The sequence below is a fragment of the Aedes aegypti genome, chromosome 1 (assembly GCF_002204515.2).
Source record: "Aedes aegypti strain LVP_AGWG chromosome 1, AaegL5.0 Primary Assembly, whole genome shotgun sequence".
Lineage (NCBI taxonomy): Eukaryota > Metazoa > Arthropoda > Insecta > Diptera > Culicidae > Aedes > Aedes aegypti.
In genome coordinates this window covers 278,514,179-278,535,643 of record NC_035107.1, presented here as the reverse complement: position 1 = coordinate 278,535,643, position 21,465 = coordinate 278,514,179, and the positions used below count along the sequence as shown (strand labels likewise).

At 38.7% G+C, this 21,465-nt stretch overlaps 1 protein-coding gene across 6 annotated transcripts in view; it reads left to right on the top strand.

Annotated features, from left to right (window-relative positions):
* The window catches only part of LOC5573441 (oxysterol-binding protein-related protein 8), a 165,726-nt gene that overhangs the window by 23,220 nt on the left and 121,041 nt on the right, over positions 1–21,465 (top strand). For 5 of the 6 annotated variants that reach the window (XM_021837903.1, XM_021837902.1, XM_021837904.1 and 2 more), the window contains one exon: positions 11,796–11,906. The exons of the other annotated variant lie outside the window; for it this stretch is intronic. In XM_021837903.1, the coding sequence (XP_021693595.1) occupies positions 11,796–11,906 (111 nt within the window). The remainder of the gene's footprint in view (positions 1–11,795; positions 11,907–21,465) is intronic. 6 annotated transcript variants of the gene reach the window in all.

Genomic DNA, 21,465 nt, shown 5'->3' with positions numbered 1-21,465 from the left:
TTATCCACAAATGCTGGGAAGCTTCTCTACAGGAGCTGAAAAGCTTCTCAACTATAGCTGGGAAGCTTCTATACAGAAACTGGGAAGCTTCTCCGCAACAGTTGAAAAGCTTCTCCGCTGAAGTTGTGAAGCTTCTTCACAGAAGCTGAAAAGCTTCTCCACGTAACCATTTGGCCACCACCATAATGTGAAGTACAGGGAATCACTTTAAAATAGACTCGTTGCTAACGTTGCACTGTGTATTATTTTCGCAATTTCATGCGCTTTTTGAATAGTGCCCAAACCGTTGATTTTAGCGATATAGTTTGTTCGGAGAAGTTTCTTGGTGTATTAAAGCGCAACTTTTGACCTAGCAGTGAGATAGAAAAACATTTTTTTCAAAACATTTAGATAGACATATGGTGTTTTCGGCAAAGTTGTAGAATTGGCAATTTGAAACAACTTTGTCGAAGACACGATTTTTCTATCTCTTATACTTTTTGAGATATATGCCGTTGTATGTGAATGGCCCCTAAAAATAATACTTTTTATCATAACATTTTTCCAAGATTTTTAACATTTTTTGTGTTTTCTACAGAGTTGTTTTTCATGACAAAACCCGTGTTTTTGCTGAACATATTATCACTCTATCTTTCCTATGATTCGTTACGCTGAAAACTAAAAAGAACAGCTAATTTTTGAAAGAAGGTGGAATTTATAAAAGAGTAATTCGTCAATTTTTGACGGCCTAAAATGCTTGCTAATTGTAGAACACGTCATTAGGAATACACGTACTATTCAACAATAGGCGAATTACCCTACTGAATTATTAACAGTGTATCAACTGGTTTTTATAGCATTTGAGGCAAAGCATATCTTTTGAGACTTTCCTTCTTTAGCACATTGTATGTTCTTCATATTTAATTTCTGCGCCCTCATAAATAAAAATAAAAAAATTTCAATATAATTTTGAGGCTAGACTAAACGTTTTCATGTGACTGTGTTTTCAGCTACGAAATATCGTGAAACCCAAGGCATGGTAAAAAAACCATCAGTAAATTATTGAAAGCGAGCTCACTCTATGGTGCCAAATTTTATACTTCTCATATTACTCTTTCATGAAACGATACGAATAAGTACTCAAAGCTATAAGTGTGTCTTGGAAGGAACCAGTCGGAACTCGAAAGAGATTCAATTATATCGTTATGAGTCGAAGATGACATACATTCGGTTTATCGAGTTCAAAGTTGAGAAAAACAATTTGTGGAAATTTTTTCTTCAAATTATGCCAAATGACCGTTATGCCAAATAACCATTATGCCAAATGACCATTATGCCAAATGGCGTTATGCCAACTGGGGTAGAGCCGTTTTTTCTTGCAAAATCAAGAAAATTTACAGGAAAATGTGTTCACTGTATTCTATTCTTCAACCCAAACACAGTGAACACATTTTTATCGAATAATTTTTAGTTTTGAACAGAAAAATTGCTTTTGAAGTTTTTATGATGACGATGATTACGATGACGGAGCGTTGAACGTTAATTTACATTTTTACACTTCGCGTTATCCAGACGACATTTCTTCTTCATACCGACGTTGCTCTCAGAAAAAGCCACTATTGACTATTGACTTCTTGAATGTTTTTTTTTGCTTGTTTCTTCAGAACGTGACTACTGTTCGATCGTCTAGCACCCCGCATCTTCCAGGGGACGTTCTATTTTCATACCCGACCTTACTCTCTGCGAGCTGCGTCCACTCATGGGCAGCTGCGTCCTTCTTGGTGAGAACCACTCAACATGTCATTGGATTGCAAATTGCCACTACCGACAATGTCGATTGAATAAGCAATGACGCTTCATTCTAGATGTATTCAAACTTTATTACACCACTTTAGCAAATCTGCTTCAGTTTCAACACGCTGGATGACGTTCTTCTTCTTCTTTCTGGCGTTACGTCCCAACTGGGACAGAGCCTGCTTCTCAGCTTAGTGTTCTTATGAGCACTTCCACAGTTATTAACTGAGAGCTTACTGTGCCAATGACCATTTTTGCATGCGTATATCGTGTGGCAGGTACGAAGATACTCTATGCCCTGGGAATCGAGAAAATTTCCTTTACGAAAAGATCCTCGACCAGCGGGATTCGAACCCACGACCCTCAGCATGGTCATGCTGAATAGCTGCGCGTTTACCGCTACGGCTATCTGGGCCCCTGGCTGGATGACGTTATGCCATGGGTTGTTTGTCGTCATTCATCCATCGTTAAGACGATGTACTTAAGTTATCACACTTTTTCCTTTGCTAACAATCCGCACTACTTATAGTGCGGTGATAATTTTTTCCCATAATCGGGGTTTTTCGGCGCCATTCGCCGCCAGTCGTCAAGCGACAAAATTGTACAGCAATAAAGGGAACTAGGTATACTCCGATTCCAAGAAATTCCCATTTTATGGCTGCTTCAACCTCGACTTGGCCTCGCAGAAAATCTTCTTGAGGTTGGACCTTTGACCTCAGCACATCCATCAATCATAAACATTAATCAATTCCATTTGGCCGACTGTTACAGAAATGGAACTTCGTGGTTAAAGTGGTCAGCTGCGAGACGGATTCGGGGGTCGATAAAGCTTTTGTAAATTAGCATACGCGCCGACATAAATCATTCCAGCCGGCCGGCCAGCTTTTCGTGGAAATCCGTTGCGTTGGCACTTTTGGGACCAGCAGCCTCGGAGCAAGCCGCCTATTTATTAACGACAAATTGTGGACTTCAGGACGAAACGTTTTGACAACCTTTCCCGATGGCGCTTGCTGGAATGTGCCTCGGAGATTTTACTGAGGACGCAGTCGCTGTTGTTGGCTGGATAAAGTGTTAATCGTCGAAAAGCGCTCGATGATGAAATGGAAATGCGACGGCTGGTTTGGTGGGCGCCATGAATAATAAATTGGACCGCAGTTTTCCCAGTATTTATCATCGGTGGACAGGTTTGGTACGTGCTAGGAAAATTTGATCACGTACCGGGGGATGAAATTGGACTATAATTGTTTGAATTTGTTGTGGATTCGTGCTGGGATTTGCCTCTTTGGCGAAAGAGTCGAATTGTCAGTCGATTTATTCGCATAATTCTACAGCTCTTCTTATTCTTCTTGTCATTAACGCCCTCACTGGGACAGAGCCTGTTTCTCAGTTTAGTATTCTTATGAGCACTTCCACAGCTTTTAACTGAGAGCTTTCTTTGCCAAAGTTGCCATTTTTGCATTCGTATATCGTGTGGCAGGTACGATGATACTCTATGTCCAGGGAAGTCAAGGAATTTTCATTACGAAAAGATCATGGACCGACCGGGAATCGAACCAAGACATCTTCAGCATGGCTTTGTTTTGTAGCCTTGGACTCTAACCACTCGGCTAAGGAAGGCCCCTCTACAGCTCTCTTCTGTCACTATTCTATCATATACACCCATGGCATTTTGTTCTATCCAGGGCTGGCAGCAGGTCTGTTTTTAGAGACTTGGTCACTATTTTAATGCGAGTCTCAAAAAAGTATCTATTTTTCTTGGAAAGTATCTTAAGTCATTTTTTTTTTACTTAATCTCCCTGTAGTTAGTCCTTGTGTAAATTCTTAAGATCGCTGAACAAGTAAGTGATGTTACGAGTCCCCTCTGATTCCTTCACATACTCCTCCAAGAATAGCATCTAGGATGTTTCATAGATTTGTACAGGAATACATTCAGAGACTCATCCATGAATCCCTCTAGATACCTCCAGCAATTCTCATAAGAATTCGTCCTGAAGTTCCTCTAATAATTTCTCAAGGGATGCTTGGACGTATTATTTCAAAATTTGCTCCAGGATATCTTTCAGCAGTCCAAAGCTCACACTTCCAGTAATATCTCTAGAAATTACTTCAAAAATGCACTTGGGGATTGTGTCTTTGTAGGATGACTTCCAAATATATTCACAGATTTTTTTTCCTATAAAACCACAAAGTTTTCCTAACATTGGCAGTTGAACAACAGCTTATTCATCTAAAATAATTTTTGTTTAAGGAATTATTTTATTGATTTCTTCATAGATTTCGTCTGGAATCCATTTGATTCGAGGACTCAAGGTATATAGAGATTCCTAAGAAAATTTAGGGTTTTAGGATTTAGCTTCAGGAAATTCTTGACCATTCCAATGCTACTACCTTCCTTAATTTCCTCGGAAATTTTTCAGGATTTCCTACAGAGATTTTTCCATGAATTTTTCTACCGATATTTTGCTTTGTTTCTAAAAGGTCTTCTAAAGATTACTATGGAAGTTAAAAAAAAAACTACAAAGGACCATTATTTTTTTTTGAATATCGTTTAGGGATTTTTTTTGGGAAAGCCTTCAAGAATTTCTTCTGGAGGTCCTACGTCGATTTTTCCTTTTTCTATTTATGTGGATTCCTTTAAGAATTCACCCACAGTTTATCCCAGTATTTGCTGCAATTTTTTTTTCAGGGATTATTCCAGGATATCTAGGAACTCTTCCAGAAATTCCACAATATTTTTTGCAGGCATCTCGTAGAATTTCTTCACCATTACATCTAGCGCTTACTCATCAGAAAATATTCCAGTAATTTATCCGATCATTGCTACACAAGTTTCGTTAGCATTTTCATCCGATGTTCTTTATAGAACTCCTTTAGAAAATCATGTAGTATATTATCATGGGATTCGATTGATTATTTTTACAATAATTTTCTTAGTAATTTGACTATAAATTCTTCCAAGCCTTCTTCAACAATCCATGACTTTTTTCAGGAGTTATTTGCAGAATCTCATCAGATTTACGATTTCTTTTAGAAAGAGCTTCCTAAACAAACTCTCTAATAACTTCCAAAGTATTCTGACAAATCCCTGGATAAATTATTTGATGCCTTCCTTGGTAAATGTTTGGAGGAATACTAGAAGGAATCTCTGGAGTAATTGCTGAAAGTATCTTTAGAGAAATTCCTGGTCGAACATGATCGACAATTTTTGAGGAAATCTCTGAAGGCATCTCTGAAGAAATTATTGGATGATGTGTTGAAGATTTCCTAGAAGAAAATTTTGGAAGAAATCGATAAACTCTTTAAAAAAATATGTTTGAAAGAATATTTGGAGGGATTTTTGCTGAAACATCTGAAGTGATATATGGTGTTATTTTTAGAAAAATTCTGAGATTTGATTCTTGATTGAATCTTGAACGAAATTTCTGAAGAAATTCCTTGCGAAAGTTCGTAAATGAATTACTAAATATACCCCTGAAGAAATCTTCGAAATAATACCTGAAGTAAATTTTGGGTAGAATTGACAACATTTCTGGAGAATAATAATACATACGAGCAATAATATTTGTCGAAAGAAAGTGTAAGAAATATCTGGTCGGAATCGCTGGGGAATCATTATGACAGCTCATATGCTGCCTCCTGTAGGGTTTTTGTTTCTTGTTCGGTCTTTTTACAGTCTTTTTACTTTTGTTTTTAGGACACTCAGTCGCCACCAGCCCTGGGCCATTTTCCTATAGATTCTTTCAGGAAGTGCTCCATGAATTCATCCTGGGAGTACTCCACGAAATCTGTCAGGAATTCTTCAATGAGTTCAGTTTTACATCCAGAGATTATCTCTGCAGTTTTTCCAAACATTTCGTGAGTAATATCTCAAGTTAATCTCCATGGATTCTTCAAAAGTACATTAAAGGTTGCACACCAACAAATAAAACAACAATTATTCCAGTAGTTTCTTCGTTTATCCCACCTAAATTTCCTTGTCGGTTTCGACTGTTGTGATCAGAGCTGGGAATGGTAATAGTAGTAGGCTTGAGTTTTTTCGAAAATCACGTGGCTCTTCTAATACAGTAGTTCAAATTTGTGAATCTCATCAAGTTGCCTATGTTGGGTACATGAATTTTCTAAATCAGTAGTGTCATTGAAGGCTGTAAATGCGGGAAATGCAGCCGGAAATAGAACATTTTTCTACAGTAGTTTTGGGTTGCCCTTAGCAACGGGTGTTTTGATATTTTCAAGGCATTTTGCCTGCAGCAGCGATACGCGTGAGTTTCACTGGCTCCGCTGACTGATTTGCTACGCCTGCCTACTGTAGTGTGAATTTCAGAACTTTTCCCAACTCTGGTTGTGGTTTAAATAACATCTTCAGAAAATCTGGCAAGATTTTATCCAGGCATTCGATTAGTAATTTATCTACAAGATCTTCCAAGAGTCCATGAGTTTTTCAAGAGATTCCATCAGAAATGTCTTCTAAAGTTTCATAAGAGATTCTTAACGATAATTTTTGAAATAAAACTTTGTCAATTACCTGGATTAATTGTTTGAGAACTTAGTAAATGTTTGGAGGAATCTTTGAAGTAATTTCATTAGAGTCCATGTAGAAATCTTTAAGGAATCATTAGCGAAAATCTTGGAGAAAATCCATGGGAAATAATGTTTTGAAAACATTTCTAAAAGAATCTTCTGAGGACTTTGTGGTGGAATTTTTGGGTATTTCTGGAATTATTCTTCAAAAAATTCCAGATTTAATTTTTGAAAGTATCTTGGTATCATCTGAATAATAGTTTTTGAGAAAAAAAAATACAAACTGTTACACGTACAACAATACTTGTCGTAATGTCACGAAGAGTTCCAAGAAAGTGTGAGAAATAATTGATTGGTATTGCTGAGAAATCATTATGAAAACTCGTATCCTGACTATTGTTTGTTTTTTGGTGTCTTTTTGTTTCCTTTTCGGTCTCTTTTTTCAGGTATGAGGTCTCCTATTTTGAGGACATACAGCCCTGAGCCTTTTTCATATGGGTACTTCCAGGAATTGCTCCATAAATTTTGCCTAGGATTATGCTACGAGATCTATCAGACTATCAGAATTGTTCCTATGTATTCCTTAACAAATTCGACCACTGGTTTCGCTAAAGATTTCTTCAGAATTTCATACAGGGATCCGATTGATTTTTATCAATAAGTATCTTTGTAGTTTATCTAATAAATTTTCCAAGACTTTCTCAAGAGTCCAGGAGTTTTTCAAGGAGTACCTTGCAGCTGCCGGAGTTTACTAAAGTATTATCAGAGATTACTTAACGATAATTAAAAATTCTAATGATTTCCTAGATAAATTCTTCGAGAACTTCTCAGTAAATGTTTGGTGGAATCTTTGAACTGATTTTCTTATAGTCTTGATTGAAGTCTTATCCTAAACGAAAATCTTGAAGGAAATCCATGGTAAATCAACTTGTTTTTCCTTGAAAAAAAAAAACTTTTTAGTATTTTCTGGTGGATTGTCTAGAGCAATTTCTGAGGTTATTTCTAGAAAAAATCTTAGAGAAATTCCTTGAGAAACTTCGAAAACGAATAACCAAATGAACATCTGAAGAAATCTTAGGAATCATATTTGATGAAAAATTTGATAACATGATAACATTTTTTGAAAAAAAAAAAAAAAAAAAAATACAATGTTACTTGTCGTATGGTCACCCAGAATGTTAAAATATTTTGTCGGAATATCTGAGAAATCATTAAGAAAACTCCTTGGTCTTGTTTGTTTTTTTGTTCTCTTTCTGTTTTCTGTTCGGTATTTTTTTTTTCAGACATAAGGTCCCCTATCTTGAAGATACTCAGTCGCTACCAACTCTGGGCCATTTTCATATGGATTCGTCCAGAAATTACTCAATGAATTTCTCTTGCAATTACTCTACGTAATCAATCAGGCATTCGTCAGTGAATTTCTCGAAAAAAAATGACCATTAATATCTCCAAAAAAATCTCTACCTATCCAGGGATTACTCCGACAGCATCTTTCTTGTAGATTTCCATAATAATTTCCCAAATAAATTGTTCATAATTTCTTGAAAAGTTAACCAGAAATTTATGCTACATAAATTTCCTTAGGAATTACACCCGAATTTTTTTTCAAGCTTTCCTCCAGAATATTATATAGGAAAACGTTTCTTTGGTAATTTGTCCAATACAAATTTGCACAATCTTTCTGGAGAATCACCCAAGATTTTCCAAAGGTTCAGAAGTGGTTTATGGACGAAAGGTCGAAAGACAAAACGTCGATTAGCGTTAGCGTTAGCGTTAGCGTAGTTACGGAAGACAAAAGGTCGAAAGGACAAAAGGTTAAAAACGATTTTCGACGAAATTTTCGACATTTTGTCCCTTCTTTTTTGTTCTTCGCCCTTCTGTCCTTTCGACCATTTGTCTTTCGACCTTTTGTCATAGATTCCCAGAAGTACCATAAAAGATCCTTGCAGGAGTTTTTTCTTCAAATATTTTATCACGTATTCCACCAGGAGTCTCATCTGTGATAATTTCAGGTTTTCCTTTAAATATCCTCTGCATTTCATTGTCAATACGCAGGAAAGATTCTTCGAAAAATTCATGGGGGAATTTCTAGATAAATTTTTTGATGGGAGCAGGTCGTTAGGCCGAATGCCGTTATTCCGAAGGACATCAGACCGAATGCCGAAAGGGTCGTTAGAGCGAAGTAACTTTTGACTACTTAAAGTGGAAAATACAAACTATTGGTTCAAATGGCACACATTTATCAGTGTTTTTCCTTCTTTCAAACACAGGCTGTTCTTTTTAGACGCATTTCATGGCAGATATTAGGGGCTTCAAGCTAATACAGAAAACCTTGACCAAACTCCTAACAACCCATTCGGCCTCACGACCCATCAGAACTATCAATCATTTTCGGCCTAATCACCCTTTCGACCTAACAATCTTTTCGGCCTTACGACATTCGGCCTAACGTGATAAAACCACCTTTCCTTTTCGTTGGCAATACTCAGAAAAGATTCTTAGAAAAAATCCTGGTGGAATTTCTAAATAATTCTTTGATATCTTCTTGGGAGATTCTGTTGAAGAATTCCTAAAGAACTGCTGGGGAGAATCTCTGGAGCTTCTCCTAAAGGTATCATCAGAGAAATTTCTGGTTGAAATGTTAAAGAAATTCTGAACGAAATTTTTAGAGTAATTTCTATGAAATCCCAGGTGGAATCTTTGGTGTAATTTCTGAAGATATCCTAAGAGAAAATACTGATAGAATTCTTGAAGAAAGCTTAAGCTAAAATCTTGGATGAAATCCTGATATGATTTCCGCCTTGTGAAATTCATGGAAGAGTTTCTAAAAACAATTAAATTTTGGAGGAATATCTGTTATATATTGTATGTTTCCTTGGAAAAATGATTCTTAAAAATATTTAAAATGAAAATTTTGGAGGAATGGAATGGGATCTTGAACAATCCTCAACAAAAATCAATGTGATTCTTAGAGGAATACTTATATCAATTTGGGAATTTCCAGTCTCTTTTTTCAGGCATGGAGTCTCTAAATCTCCTATTTTTGGCATTCATCCACTACCAGCCCTGTCCATCAGCTTTAGTCCTGATATCGATCCATGCACATGGAGTTATACTTACCACAGACTTGAAAACAACAACCACTCATCGCAATCCCCGGAGGAATCTGTCCCGTAGCAAAAAGGTCCCCGGTTTTTTTTTTCAGTCAGTTTTATCGATGCCACTTCCGAGAGCGATACTCACTGCTTCTGCTCTACGGCACAATTCAATCCCATATCCCGATCAGAAATGCATAATACAATTATATAACCATTTGTGATCTATATCAACGCTTGTTAAATTTTGTCAAACGTTCTACCAAGATAATTGTGTAATGTTTTCCAGGATTTAAGCCCGCTAATTCGCCTTTTTGGGCTAATAGGGCTGTTATACGGCTAATATAGGGCATATAGACTCTATTGAAGCCCTTTATTAGCACGGAGGGTGAATTAAAGTGCTATTTGGTTACTTTATGTAGTATGCTTCAAAAATATAACAACATTTGTTAAAAGATATTGTAAATCAAGTTTATCACAAACTTCGTTCGTTCATTCAAGTTCATTTGATCGTATCTAATTTTGTTATAAATTTTATACGAAAGTATTTTGAACTGTAATAATTGTGATACCAGTGAAATAAATTTCGTTATATTTTGTGATTTTGACATCTTTTCGACAAATTTTATAACACATTCTGTTACAGAAAGCTTTGAATGAATATCTCATATTGTTATAATGTTGTTACACAATAATGATCGGGATTCCATCGGTCGCCTGTGTCGTCATGTTGCTGTTGCCGATGCGTGAACTGCGGCCCCCAGTAGCTTCTGACATGTCTCAAAGCAATAATGGTAAAAGCACTGGCTGGAATGGACGGATAGATGTATGTTCCGTTCCTCTAGAGACGGAAGAGCCGTCTCGTTTTCACTTCACCGACTGTTACATTCCCGAGTGCCACCTTTTCCTCTGACAGCCACTTCCCCGGAAAATTCCTATGATCACAAAATCAATTCCATTCCAAGTGTAAATTACTTTCGCTAATGGGGCCCCACTTGGATGGCGCATCGCATAGTCCACACGCATGTACTCACCTGGCCGGAACTTGTAATTAACTATACCATCGAACGAGAGAGTGATATAAAAAAAAACTCTTCGATGGTTAACATGAAACACTGCTAAACTAGCCGACGAGTGTTCGTACAGGCCTGCTGCCAATCATCTCCGAAGACGGTGGCGGCATTTTACGAAGCCGGGCAACCATGGCACGATTATGCAATTATGTGGTCGGCTATTATCCCGTACTGCTCGCTTCCAACGCCTTTCTGCAGGCTTCTCCCTGTCTGTGATTGAATACTAGGTAACTAGGTACCAATGATTGGGGCACGAGTAAATACAGTAGTCAACAAGTGCACGAATGTATTCAATTTGAGGTTTCGGATACCGTTCATTTCTGGACATGCACTTCGCTAGTCAGGATGGGACAGAAATGCAATAATTAGGTGCCACTGATCCGCGAAACAAACAAGTCGAGTGGATCTTGTGAAATTCCCGGAATCCTTTCAGAGATTCCTGCTGGAATTCTTTCAGAGATTCCTGCTGGAATTCTGTCAGAAATTCTTCCCGGAATCCTTAAAGCGATTCCTACGGGAATCATTTTAGAGATTTATCCGGAAATCGAAATTTCTCCCGGAGTCATTTCAAAGATTTATACGGAAATCCTGTCAGAGGTTCCTCCCGGAATCCTCCATTACAAAACCTAAATGAAACAAAAAAATCCAAGATAAATTTAAGACTAATCTGTTATTTATTCATCCTTCGCTAGTCGCTAAGTTGTAAACCATTTTAACATCATCATACTCCTCAGGTAGATTATAAAACGTTCCGTTTAATTGATTTGTGATTAAAATCACTCCTTCCTCTGTTCCCATTCATCCATTTATTTAACGTTTAACGTTCAGCGCTTTGATTTCTGTCTTCCTTTCATATGTAAACTGCAGTAGCTTTCCTGTTCGCTGACCTTCTGCACAGTGGCGGTTAATCGTAGTTAGTACATGTAAATAGTTATAAAGTAGCAACACATGCAAATAATCTGCAACTATTGACCTATTTGCTTCGATCATTTAGTTGCTTATCCGTAGCTTATGTAGCTTCCAGCAATTAGCCGTTAGAATTTTATCACCAAACCTTGCCACTTGGTCTCGGTCAGCTAACAATTTGCTTCTCTTGGTTTGTTCTTTTCTTCTCGTCACCGTCACCGCCGTCGCCACCGCCGTCGTCTGTATCGTCACTCATCCTATTTATCTTCGCAAATCACGGCGCGCCTAAAACATCTTTGATTCCACCACTGAATACCATTTGGTTTTATTTTGCGGGGGTGCACCGCGCTTTCCGCACTCATCTATGAAACTTCTGTCACCTCCTAAATCGAAACAACAACAACAACGTTTGAAAATCATCGCCCAAAAGATCCCCGTTCGGCCGAAGAGAAGAAGTTTCGTCGGACGTCGCTGCTGGTTCCGCTGCACAAGGTGCCCTCATCCGAGAGTCTCAGCCTCAGCCCGGGACCGGCATCTCCAGGTGATTTTTTGTAGTTTTTTTTTCTGTAATTTTTGGTAGATATTTGAAGTAGAAGACAAAGTAGAATAGTTATTAATTTTAGGTAACATTCAATGGCAGCTTTGCATAGTTATTTTTGCACACAACATATCGATGGATGAAATAATGAAGAATAATATAACGATAAAAAGCGCTTCACTATAACAGTAGAATTTTGTAAACTGAGTTAACGTTTATAACAAAAATGCCATAAACATCAGTGAAGAAGCTTTTAAACTTCTGTGGAGAAGCTTCCAGGTTTCTGTAGAGAAGCTTTCAAGCTTCTGTGGAAGCTTCCCAGCCTCTATTGAAAAGTTTCCCTGCTTTTGTTGAGAAGCTTCTCAGCTTTTGTTGAGCTTAAGCTTTCGTAGGCAAGTTTCCCAGCTTCTGTGGAGAAGCTTCCCTGATTCTGTGAAGAAGCTTTCCAGCTGTGGAGAATCTCTTCAGCTTTTGTGGGGAAGCTTCCCAGCTTCTGCGGAGAAGCTTCCAAGTTTCTGTGAAGAAGCTTCCTAGCATTTGTGGAGAAGCTTCCAAGCGTCTGTGGATAAGCTTCCAGGCTACTGTGGAGAAGCTTTTCATTTTTTGTGGAGAAGTTTTGAAGCTTCTATGGAGAAGCTTTCCAGCTTCTGAAGCTTCTGAAAAGAAGCTTTCTAGCTTCTGAGAAGAAGCTTTCCAACTTTTGAGAAAAAAACTTACCAGCTTATGAGAAGAAGCTTCCCAGCTTCTGAGGAGAATCTTCCCAGATTCTGAGAAAAAGCTTACCAGCGTCTGATGAGAAGCTTTTCAGCTTCTGAGAAGGATCTTCCCAGCTTATGAAGAGAAGCTTTTCAGCTTATGAGGAAAAGCTTCCCAGCTTGTGAGGAGAAGCTTCCCAACTTGTGAGGAGAAGATTCCCAGCTTCTGAGGAGAAGCTTCCTAGCTTCTGAGGAGAAGCTTTCCAGTTTCTGTGGAGAACCTTTCCAGCTTCTGTGGAGAAGCTTTCCAGCTTCTATAGAGAAGCTTTCCAGCTTCTATAGAGAAGCTTTCCAGCTTCTGTGAAGAAGCTTTCCAGCTTCTATGGAGAAGCTTTCCAGCTTCTATAGAGAAGCTTTCCAGCTTCTATGGAGAAGCTTTTTAGCTTCTGTGAAGAAGCTTTCCAGCTTCTATGGAGAAGCTTTCCAGCTTCTATGGAGAAGCTTTCGCGCTTCTGTGGAGAAGCTTCCAAGCTTCTGAAGAGAAGCTTCCCAGCTTCTGAGGAGAAGCTTCCCAGCTTCTGAGGAGAAGCTTCCCAGCTTCTGAGGAGAAGCTTCCCAGCTTCTGAGGAGAAGCTTCCCAGCTTCTGAGGAGAAGCTTCCCAGCTTCTGAGGAGAAGCTTCCCAGCTTCTGAGGAGAAGCTTCCCAGCTTCTGAGGAGAAGCTTCCCAGCTTCTGAGGAGAAGCTTCCCAGCTTCTGAGGAGAAGCTTCCCAGCTTCTGAGGAGAAGCTTCCCAGCTTCTGAGGAGAAGCTTCCCAGCTTCTGAGGAGAAGCTTCCCAGCTTCTGAGGAGAAGCTTCCCAGCTTCTGAGGAGAAGCTTCCCAGCTTCTGAGGAGAAGCTTCCCAGCTTCTGAGGAGAAGCTTCCCAGCTTCTGAGGAGAAGCTTCCCAGCTTCTGAGGAGAAGCTTCCCAGCTTCTGAGGAGAAGCTTCCCAGCTTCTGAGGAGAAGCTTCCCAGCTTCTGAAGAGAAGCTTTCAAGCTTCTGAGGAGAAGCTTCCAAGCTTCTGAGGAGAAGCTTCCAAGCTTCTGAGGAGAAGCTTCCAAGCTTCTGAGGAGAAGCTTCCAAGCTTCTGAGGAGAAGCTTCCAAGCTTCTGAGGAGAAGCTTCCAAGCTTCTGAGGAGAAGCTTCCAAGCTTCTGAGGAGAAGCTTCCAAGCTTCTGAGGAGAAGCTTCCAAGCTTCTGAGGAGAAGCTTCCAAGCTTCTGAGGAGAAGCTTCCAAGGTTCTTAGGAGAAGCTTCGCAGCTTCTGAGGAGAAGCTTCCAAGCTTCTGAGGAGAAGCTTCCAAGGTTCTGAGGAGAAGCTTCCATGCTTCTGAGGAGAAGCTTCCAAGCTTCTGAGGAGAAGCTTCCAAGCTTCTGAGGAGAAGCTTCCAAGCTTCTGAAGAGAAGCTTCCAAGCTTCTGATAAGAAGCTTCCAAGCTTCTGATGAGAAGCTTCCAAGCTTCTGATGAGAAGCTTCCAAGCTTCTGAGGAGAAGCTTCCAAGCTTCTGAGGAGATGCTTCCAAGCTTCTGAGGAGATGCTTCCAAGCTTCTGAGGAGAAGCTTCCAAGCTTCTGAGGAGAAGCTTCCAAGCTTCTGAGGAGAAGCTTCCAAGCTTCTGAGGAGAAGCTTCCAAGCTTCTGAGGAGAAGCTTCCAAGCTTCTGAGGAGAAGCTTCCAAGCTTCTGAGGAGAAGCTTCCCAGCTTCTGAGGAGAAGCTTCCCAGCTTCTGAGGAGACGCTTCCAAGCTTCTGATGAGAAGCTTCCAAGCTTCTGATGAGAAGCTTCCAAGCTTCTGATGAGAAGCTTCCAAGCTTCTGATGAGAAGCTTCCAAGCTTCTGATGAGAAGCTTCCAAGCTTCTGATGAGAAGCTTCCAAGCTTCTGATGAGAAGCTTCCAAGCTTCTGATGAGAAGCTTCCAAGCTTCTGAGGAGAAGCTTCCAAGCTTCTGTGGAGAAGCTTTTTAGCTTCTGTGAAGAAGCTTTCCAGCTTCTATGGAGAAGCTTTCCAGCTTCTATGGAGAAGCTTTCCAGCTTCTATGGAGAAGCTTTCGCGCTTCTGTGGAGAAGCTTCCAAGCTTCTGAAGAGAAGCTTCCAAGCTTCTGAGGAGAAGCTTCCAAGCTTCTGAGGAGAAGCTTCCCAGCTTCTGAGGAGAAGCTTCCCAGCTTCTGAGGAGAAGCTTCCCAGCTTCTGAGGAGAAGCTTCCAAGCTTCTGAGGAGAAGCTTCCAAGCTTCTGAGGCGAAGCTTCCAAGCTTCTGAGGAGAAGCTTTCAAGCTTCTGAAGAGAAGCTTCCAAGCTTCTGAGGAGAAGATTTCAAGTTTCTGAGGAGAAGCTTCCAAGCTTCTGAGGAGAAGCTTCCAAGCTTTTGAGGAGAAGCTTCCAAGCTTCTGATTAGAAGCTTCCAAGGTTCTGAGGAGAAGCTTCCGAGCTTCTGAGGAGAAGCTTCCAAGCTTCTGAGGAGAAGCTTCCAAGCTTCTGAGGAGAAGCTTCCAAGCTTCTGAGGAGAAGCTTCCAAGCTTTTGAGGAGAAGCTTCCAAGCTTTTGAGGAGAAGCTTCCAAGCTTCTGAGGAGAAGCTTCTAAGCTTCTGAGGAGAAGTTTCCAAGCTTCTGAGGAGAATTTTCCAAGCTTCTGAGGAGAAGCTTCCAAGCTTCTGAAGAGAAGCTTCTGAGGAGAAGCTACCAAGCTTCTGAGAGCTTTTGAAAGAGAATCTTTAAAGCTCCAGCGAAAGATGCTTTCAAGCATCTGAGTTTGTATCTTTCATGGTTCTGAGAAAAGTGTCTCCGTGCTCTTGAAAGAGAAGGTTATAAGCTTCTGCAAAAGAAATTTTCAAGTTTCTGAAAGAGCAGCCTTTGAGCTTCTGGGCATAAAACTTTGAAGTTTCTGAGTGAGAGGCTTCCAAGCCTTTTATATAGAAAAGGTTTATATTATCTGAGAGAGTAGCTTTCATGCTTCTAAGAGAAATGCTTTCTTGCTTCTGAGAAATATGGTTTTATGCCTCTGATAGAGAAATGATTATAAGTTTGAATGTATTTTTCATGCTTCTGAAAAAGAAGCTTCCAAAATTTCGAGAGAAAAGTTTTCAAAATTTCTGCAGAAAAGTTCCAGAGCTTTTGAGAGAAAAGCTTCCGAAATTCTGGAAGAGAATCTTCCAATCACCTGAGAGAAGCTTCCACGCTACTGAGACAAATGATTCCAATCTTCTGAGAGATAACCCTTCCTTGGGAGCTCAAGCTTATGTCGCGAAGCACCAAAGCTTTTGTCGAAAAGCTTCCATGCTTTCTTCTGTAGAGAAGTTTCTAAGCTTAGAGATATTTTTATGCATTTGGAATAAAGCTATCATGCTTCTGATAGAGACACTTTCAAGTTTCTGAAGAGAATTTTTCGAGCGTCTGGAAGAGAAGCTTAAAACTTTCTGTAAACGTCTTCCTTGACATTTTTTATTGGAAATGTGGCACTTACCCACTGTGGATTGTCATTTTCCGCTTCATTTGTCGTTTTATGGTCCTACTTCTGTCGATCCTGATTACAATTGACGCGAAGCTAAACATAACCAAATGGAAGCCATCAGAAACTACGCATATTCTGTCTAAATATTTACCAAAGAAATGATGATTCATTAGGGAAGGAAAGGACCCATTTCCGGTTGCCCGACGATGACGACGGCCACCAAACGGATTATGATGATCAACCCCCTCAAAGCCGAACTCAAGGACAATCCCGCATATCGATTGTCGATTGGAGCCACTACTACTCACTTCTCTCGGGAAATACTGGAAAGGGAAATGGAAACTTTTGCAGTTGTTCCGATTCCCATCAACGTGTCAATAAGTGTGTCAATTAATAATGGTACCCAGTCAATTAATAGTGGTCCACTTTTCGCCGGAAAATTGAGTTTCCCGCTCTGATTCTGAGTTTGGACGAGCTAACCGCAATGCACTGAAGGGATGGCATTTTGGATGCATTTCAGTTGCAGCCAGAAGCGTTGTTATCCGTCCATCAATCAGCTCTGGTGTTGGAGCTAATCGCTGATGATGGCTGCCACCGTGTAATCGAGTTTGATTGATGAAGTTTCACTGCGAAATTGAATTCTCGGTTTGTGTGACGGGCGGATTGAGGTCTGACTCATTAGGGTCGTCGTCTGATGAGGAAGGATTGACTCAAATTGGTGTCAGTGTTATGATTCTTCGTTCTGATTCATGAAGGGTAAATTGGATTGAATCTCAAGTAACATTTCAATCCAAATATTGATTATTAAAACCGTAATAAAATAAAAATTGGTTACTCAAGATGTTCTAAAATAAGTGTCTTGGGCTGTTCAAAATCTTATTAGCCTGGGAAATCAGCCCAACAGTAATGTAATTGACAGTTTTCCGAGAAGCCACAATACCAATTCGACTGACGATTGCGGTTTCATCAAATTATGTAATTTCGGTTTCCCGAAATAGCAAACTCCAGTCAAAATGCTCGTCCGTAGTCAAAATACCCACCCTCAGCATTCTGATTTAGCGCTAATCAAATTTTGCTGTGACGTTGTGTGCCTGTGTCGTCGATTTCATTCAGGGCATCACTGCTGCAGTGACGTCATTTGCGTTGGAAATGGTAACGCGGGGAACAGTCAGTTGTAGCAATTTACTTCTACTGTTGTTCTGTTCCCAGACTGAAAACCCTTAAGCCGATTATTATTGATTTAATGTTGATGACGTGTTTCTTTTTTCTGCTGCAGACAGTCGGTCGACGTATTTCCGAGTCAGCAGGGAGATCTGTGTGCTAGATGTAAATGTTTTTCTTTGAGTTAAATATTGAAAATTAAGATTTCAATCTAAAAAAAATACTATGAAATAAATTTGATTCAATATCTTTTTTTTGGAGACTTGGTCACTGTTTCAATTAAAGTGTCTAAGAAGTATCCATTTTCATGCAAGGTCCCTAAAGTCTCTGTTCTAACTAAAATAGTCTCGAAAGTCACTCTTTTCCCTTTTCTGCTGGCAATGAATCCTGGTGCAAAGTTCTAGAAACTTCAGGGAAATCTTCTACAGAGATTACTTCGAACATTTTCCTAGAGACTATTCCAGGACTCCTGATACTTTTCCACTAATTCTTCTACCAATGTCTCCAGTTACTCTAAGACCCCTCCCAAAGATTCCTACAGAAATTCTTTCAAGAAAATACTCTAAGGTTTATTCCAGAGTTTTTGAAGGAATTGTTTTAGAGATTTTTCTGAGAAATCCTACATAAATTCTTACGTAGATTTTTCCAGTTCTTCCAGACATTTTCATATGGATTTTTTTTCAAGAATTCGTCTACGGTTATTCCCACGAATTGCTTCAAAAAATTCTCCACTAGAGAGTATCTTGTTAGTTTTTTTGGTCTCTTAATTTTCTGACATGAGGTATCTCATGTTCCTGTTCTTGAGAAATATTTGACCGGATTCGTTAAAAAAATCTTGATTGGCTCCTGTTTGAATTATTTTGGTTTCTTAATTCCAATAAGTTTTTTGATTCCTCCTTTGTCTCTTTTTATTCCCTTTTTTGTTTCTGTTCAGTTCTTTTTTTTAGCAAGACCTAATGTTAGAAAATGGACTAAAAGGAGACCAAACAGGAATCAAAAAGAGACCTAAAGCTCCGATTTCAAGACACTCAATCGCTACCAACCCTGGACAAGAGCTCTCTAAAGTTCATATGTTAAAGACACTTAGTCCTTACCAGTCCTTACCATTAATATATATTTTATGCTCATCGCTCGTAAATTCTTCAGTTTTCACAACAAAAATATGCACTGCCAAATTTTCTGTCATCTTTAAAGAACCATCCTCTTCAAGAAATGTGGCACCCCCCACTCTATACTCTAGGTCAAGCAGGTCGTAAAACAACTTTGCCATCTGCCTAACTTGAGCCGGGGTAGATTGTTTTTGCACCACCGCCTGCTCCATGTCCGCGACCGCTACGCCACCGCAACCTGTTCATCATCGAGTCCCAATGTGTGCTAAAACCGCTCCCAAACTGACGAACAGAGCACCAGATTTGCCCATCTTTGCTCGTCACGTCACCAAACATACCAATTCACAACGGTAGTGCTCCGTACAAAAAAGCGGCCAGAACTATTTATTTATTATATTTTTACGATTCATGATTGAAATTGTACTATTTTTTTTTCTTTTGACTTAGATGTCGCCAACTGGATAAGGCCAAAAAAAAAAAAATAAAAAATATAAATTGACACTTATATTGAGCTGTTCGATAATCCAATCCGCATGGTTATTCAATTAATTAACTCATTACGCGTGGTAAAGATGGACAAATTATGGGTGAAATTATGAAAAAAATCCACGTGCTCGGCTGGGATTTGAACCCAGGACTCTTGTATGCTAGACGAGCGCTTTACCAACTAAAGTGTGGCTCGGTAGCTTAGTTGGTAAAGCGCTCGTCTAGCATACAAGAGTCCTGGGTTCAAATTCCAGCCGAGCACGTGGATTTTTACATAATTTCACCCATAATTTGTCCATCTTTACCACGCGTAATGAGTTAATTAATTTAAAAAATATGATAGAACAAAATTTATATATAAGGAATGAAATATTTTCCAAATGTTATCCAGCATCTGGGAGCTTATGCTTCATCAGGATAAGCAAATATTCTATTTAAATTTTAGTATATACTATTCAATGTTTGCCCTTAGTAATTCTGATTATATTCAGTTGGAAAACACCTCGTGTCGCCGACATTTTGAATAATACACATTAAAAAGCATGATTAGATCTCACAAAAAAGTTTAAGTTTTTTGTAGCAATTTGCTGAAACCAGCCAGCTGTTCTAAAAATGTAGTATTTATTTTATTTTATTAATTTTTAAAAATATTTACCCGCTCTTCATACACATTTGGATCAAACATGATCTAATACAAACATTTTTTTTAAGTTTTCAATAAAATTTAATTGCATTTTCAATAAAACTACGTATTAAAATGTAAGGTATAAAAATGAAGTTTGGGCGAACTTCATCTTTTTCCGACCTTTGTGCAATTGCAAGGGCGTTCCACCAAATATAGCAAGCCAAATGTCATCGTGTCATCGTCGTCATCATCGTCATCGTCATAGATAAGCGCTTGAACCCTCGCTGGCGGTTGCATTCATGTGCAGTAGAGTATGGGATTCCCTTCATAGGGCCCGGTCATGTGTGGGTTTCGGATAAAGACATAAATAATGCGGCAGTTTTTATTTTTCTAGTGGTTCGGAAAGGTATAAAAGTCCAAAAGGTCAATTGCACTTTTTTGTAAATGTCTTCATAAAGCACAAAATGTGTCCACAGGTGTAGCCTGTTTCTAAAAGAAAGTTCGTTAATAATGTAAATCATCACTTAAAGCTAAGCTTTCCTTTGCATTTCACGAACCAAAGAGTTATCATGGAAGCAAATTTTATAAGACAAGTTCATTAAAAACGGGAGTGACATTTCGCATAAAGACGTTGACAGGTAGTATTAAGAAGACATATAATTCTCATTATGCCAAACGTCCTTATGCGAAACGTCTTTATGCGATATGGGTCACCACCACAAACAAAACATAGCTGTAAATTAGAAAATATTTTTCATTTAAATGACGCTGATGGTTGATTGGAATAACTATTTTGAATGTTTGATTGAAAAGCAAGAGTAGTTATCAAATAATGGTACGTTAAAGGGAATTAGATGATGTAGACGGTATTGTAGCTTTCTTGACAGTCGATATACGTGGGGTAGGAGTGATTAACTACACCATACTGATCAACTATACCTTCAAACCAAAAGCAGGCTACTGTCATACTTTTCCTTATTTCGAACAGTATCCCTGCTACATCAATTAGTGAAACTATCCACTTTTGGAGGAATTCTGTCAAGACACGTCTTTATGCAGAAAACGTGATAGCATTTCTAGCAGAATTTCCGAAATAACGTGTGATATCAATTATCGAAGAACTTACATTGAGATTTCTTGAGCATTTTCTGTTAAAATTCTTAGAATGCGATTATTTTAATCTATAATTTTGTGACCAGAGTCCTGATGAAGCTGTTAGTAAAATTTCCGCCAAGATTCGATAGGGAATTGTGAATATTTGAATAAGAATCTGTCTGATTGTAGGAGGTTTACCTGACGTAATTTATAGAGAAACTCACGGGCAATTTATGGAAGATGTAATGGTAGAATTCATAGAGAATGGAACCTTTTGAGCATGTTTTGAAATTTCTCTAAGAACATGTTCTGGATTTTTTCTTGAAGCGTCGCTTGAAATTAATTCAAGAACTTTGGTTCAAATTCCTCCATGACTTAATTTAGGAGTTTTTCTTTGAGTTTCTTCAAGAATTTTACAGAAAGAAAATCGGTCGTAATTGCTAACAATGGAAAAATCCCTACGAAGGGTCCCTTTTTTTCACAAAGATGGGGAGCAAATCCTGTCAAAGATTCTAAGCTTTTTTCCCGATAATGTTCTGAATGAAATTCTTTTATAGATTCCAAGAATTACCTTGACAACTTGTAAGAGCTTAAGTTATTCGATGTTAATTAAGGACTGTTCATTTTATAAAGTGGACATTTTGTTTATGCTATATCTTTTTTATTTATTGATAAAATCGTAATCGGTTTTCTGTGCATCGTTGAACTATTATTCTACAATACTAGGAACATATAAGATCTCAGAAAATGCTTTTGGTTGAAGAGCTAAATAGTTTTTCCAAAAACTACTAAGAAAAGCAGTTTGTCAAAGTTTAACATTATTTTTCGCAAAACAAAAATCCTATTTTTTATGAACAAATAGTATGTTTATATCCTTCACTATTCTACTAAAGGTAAAGCTTTG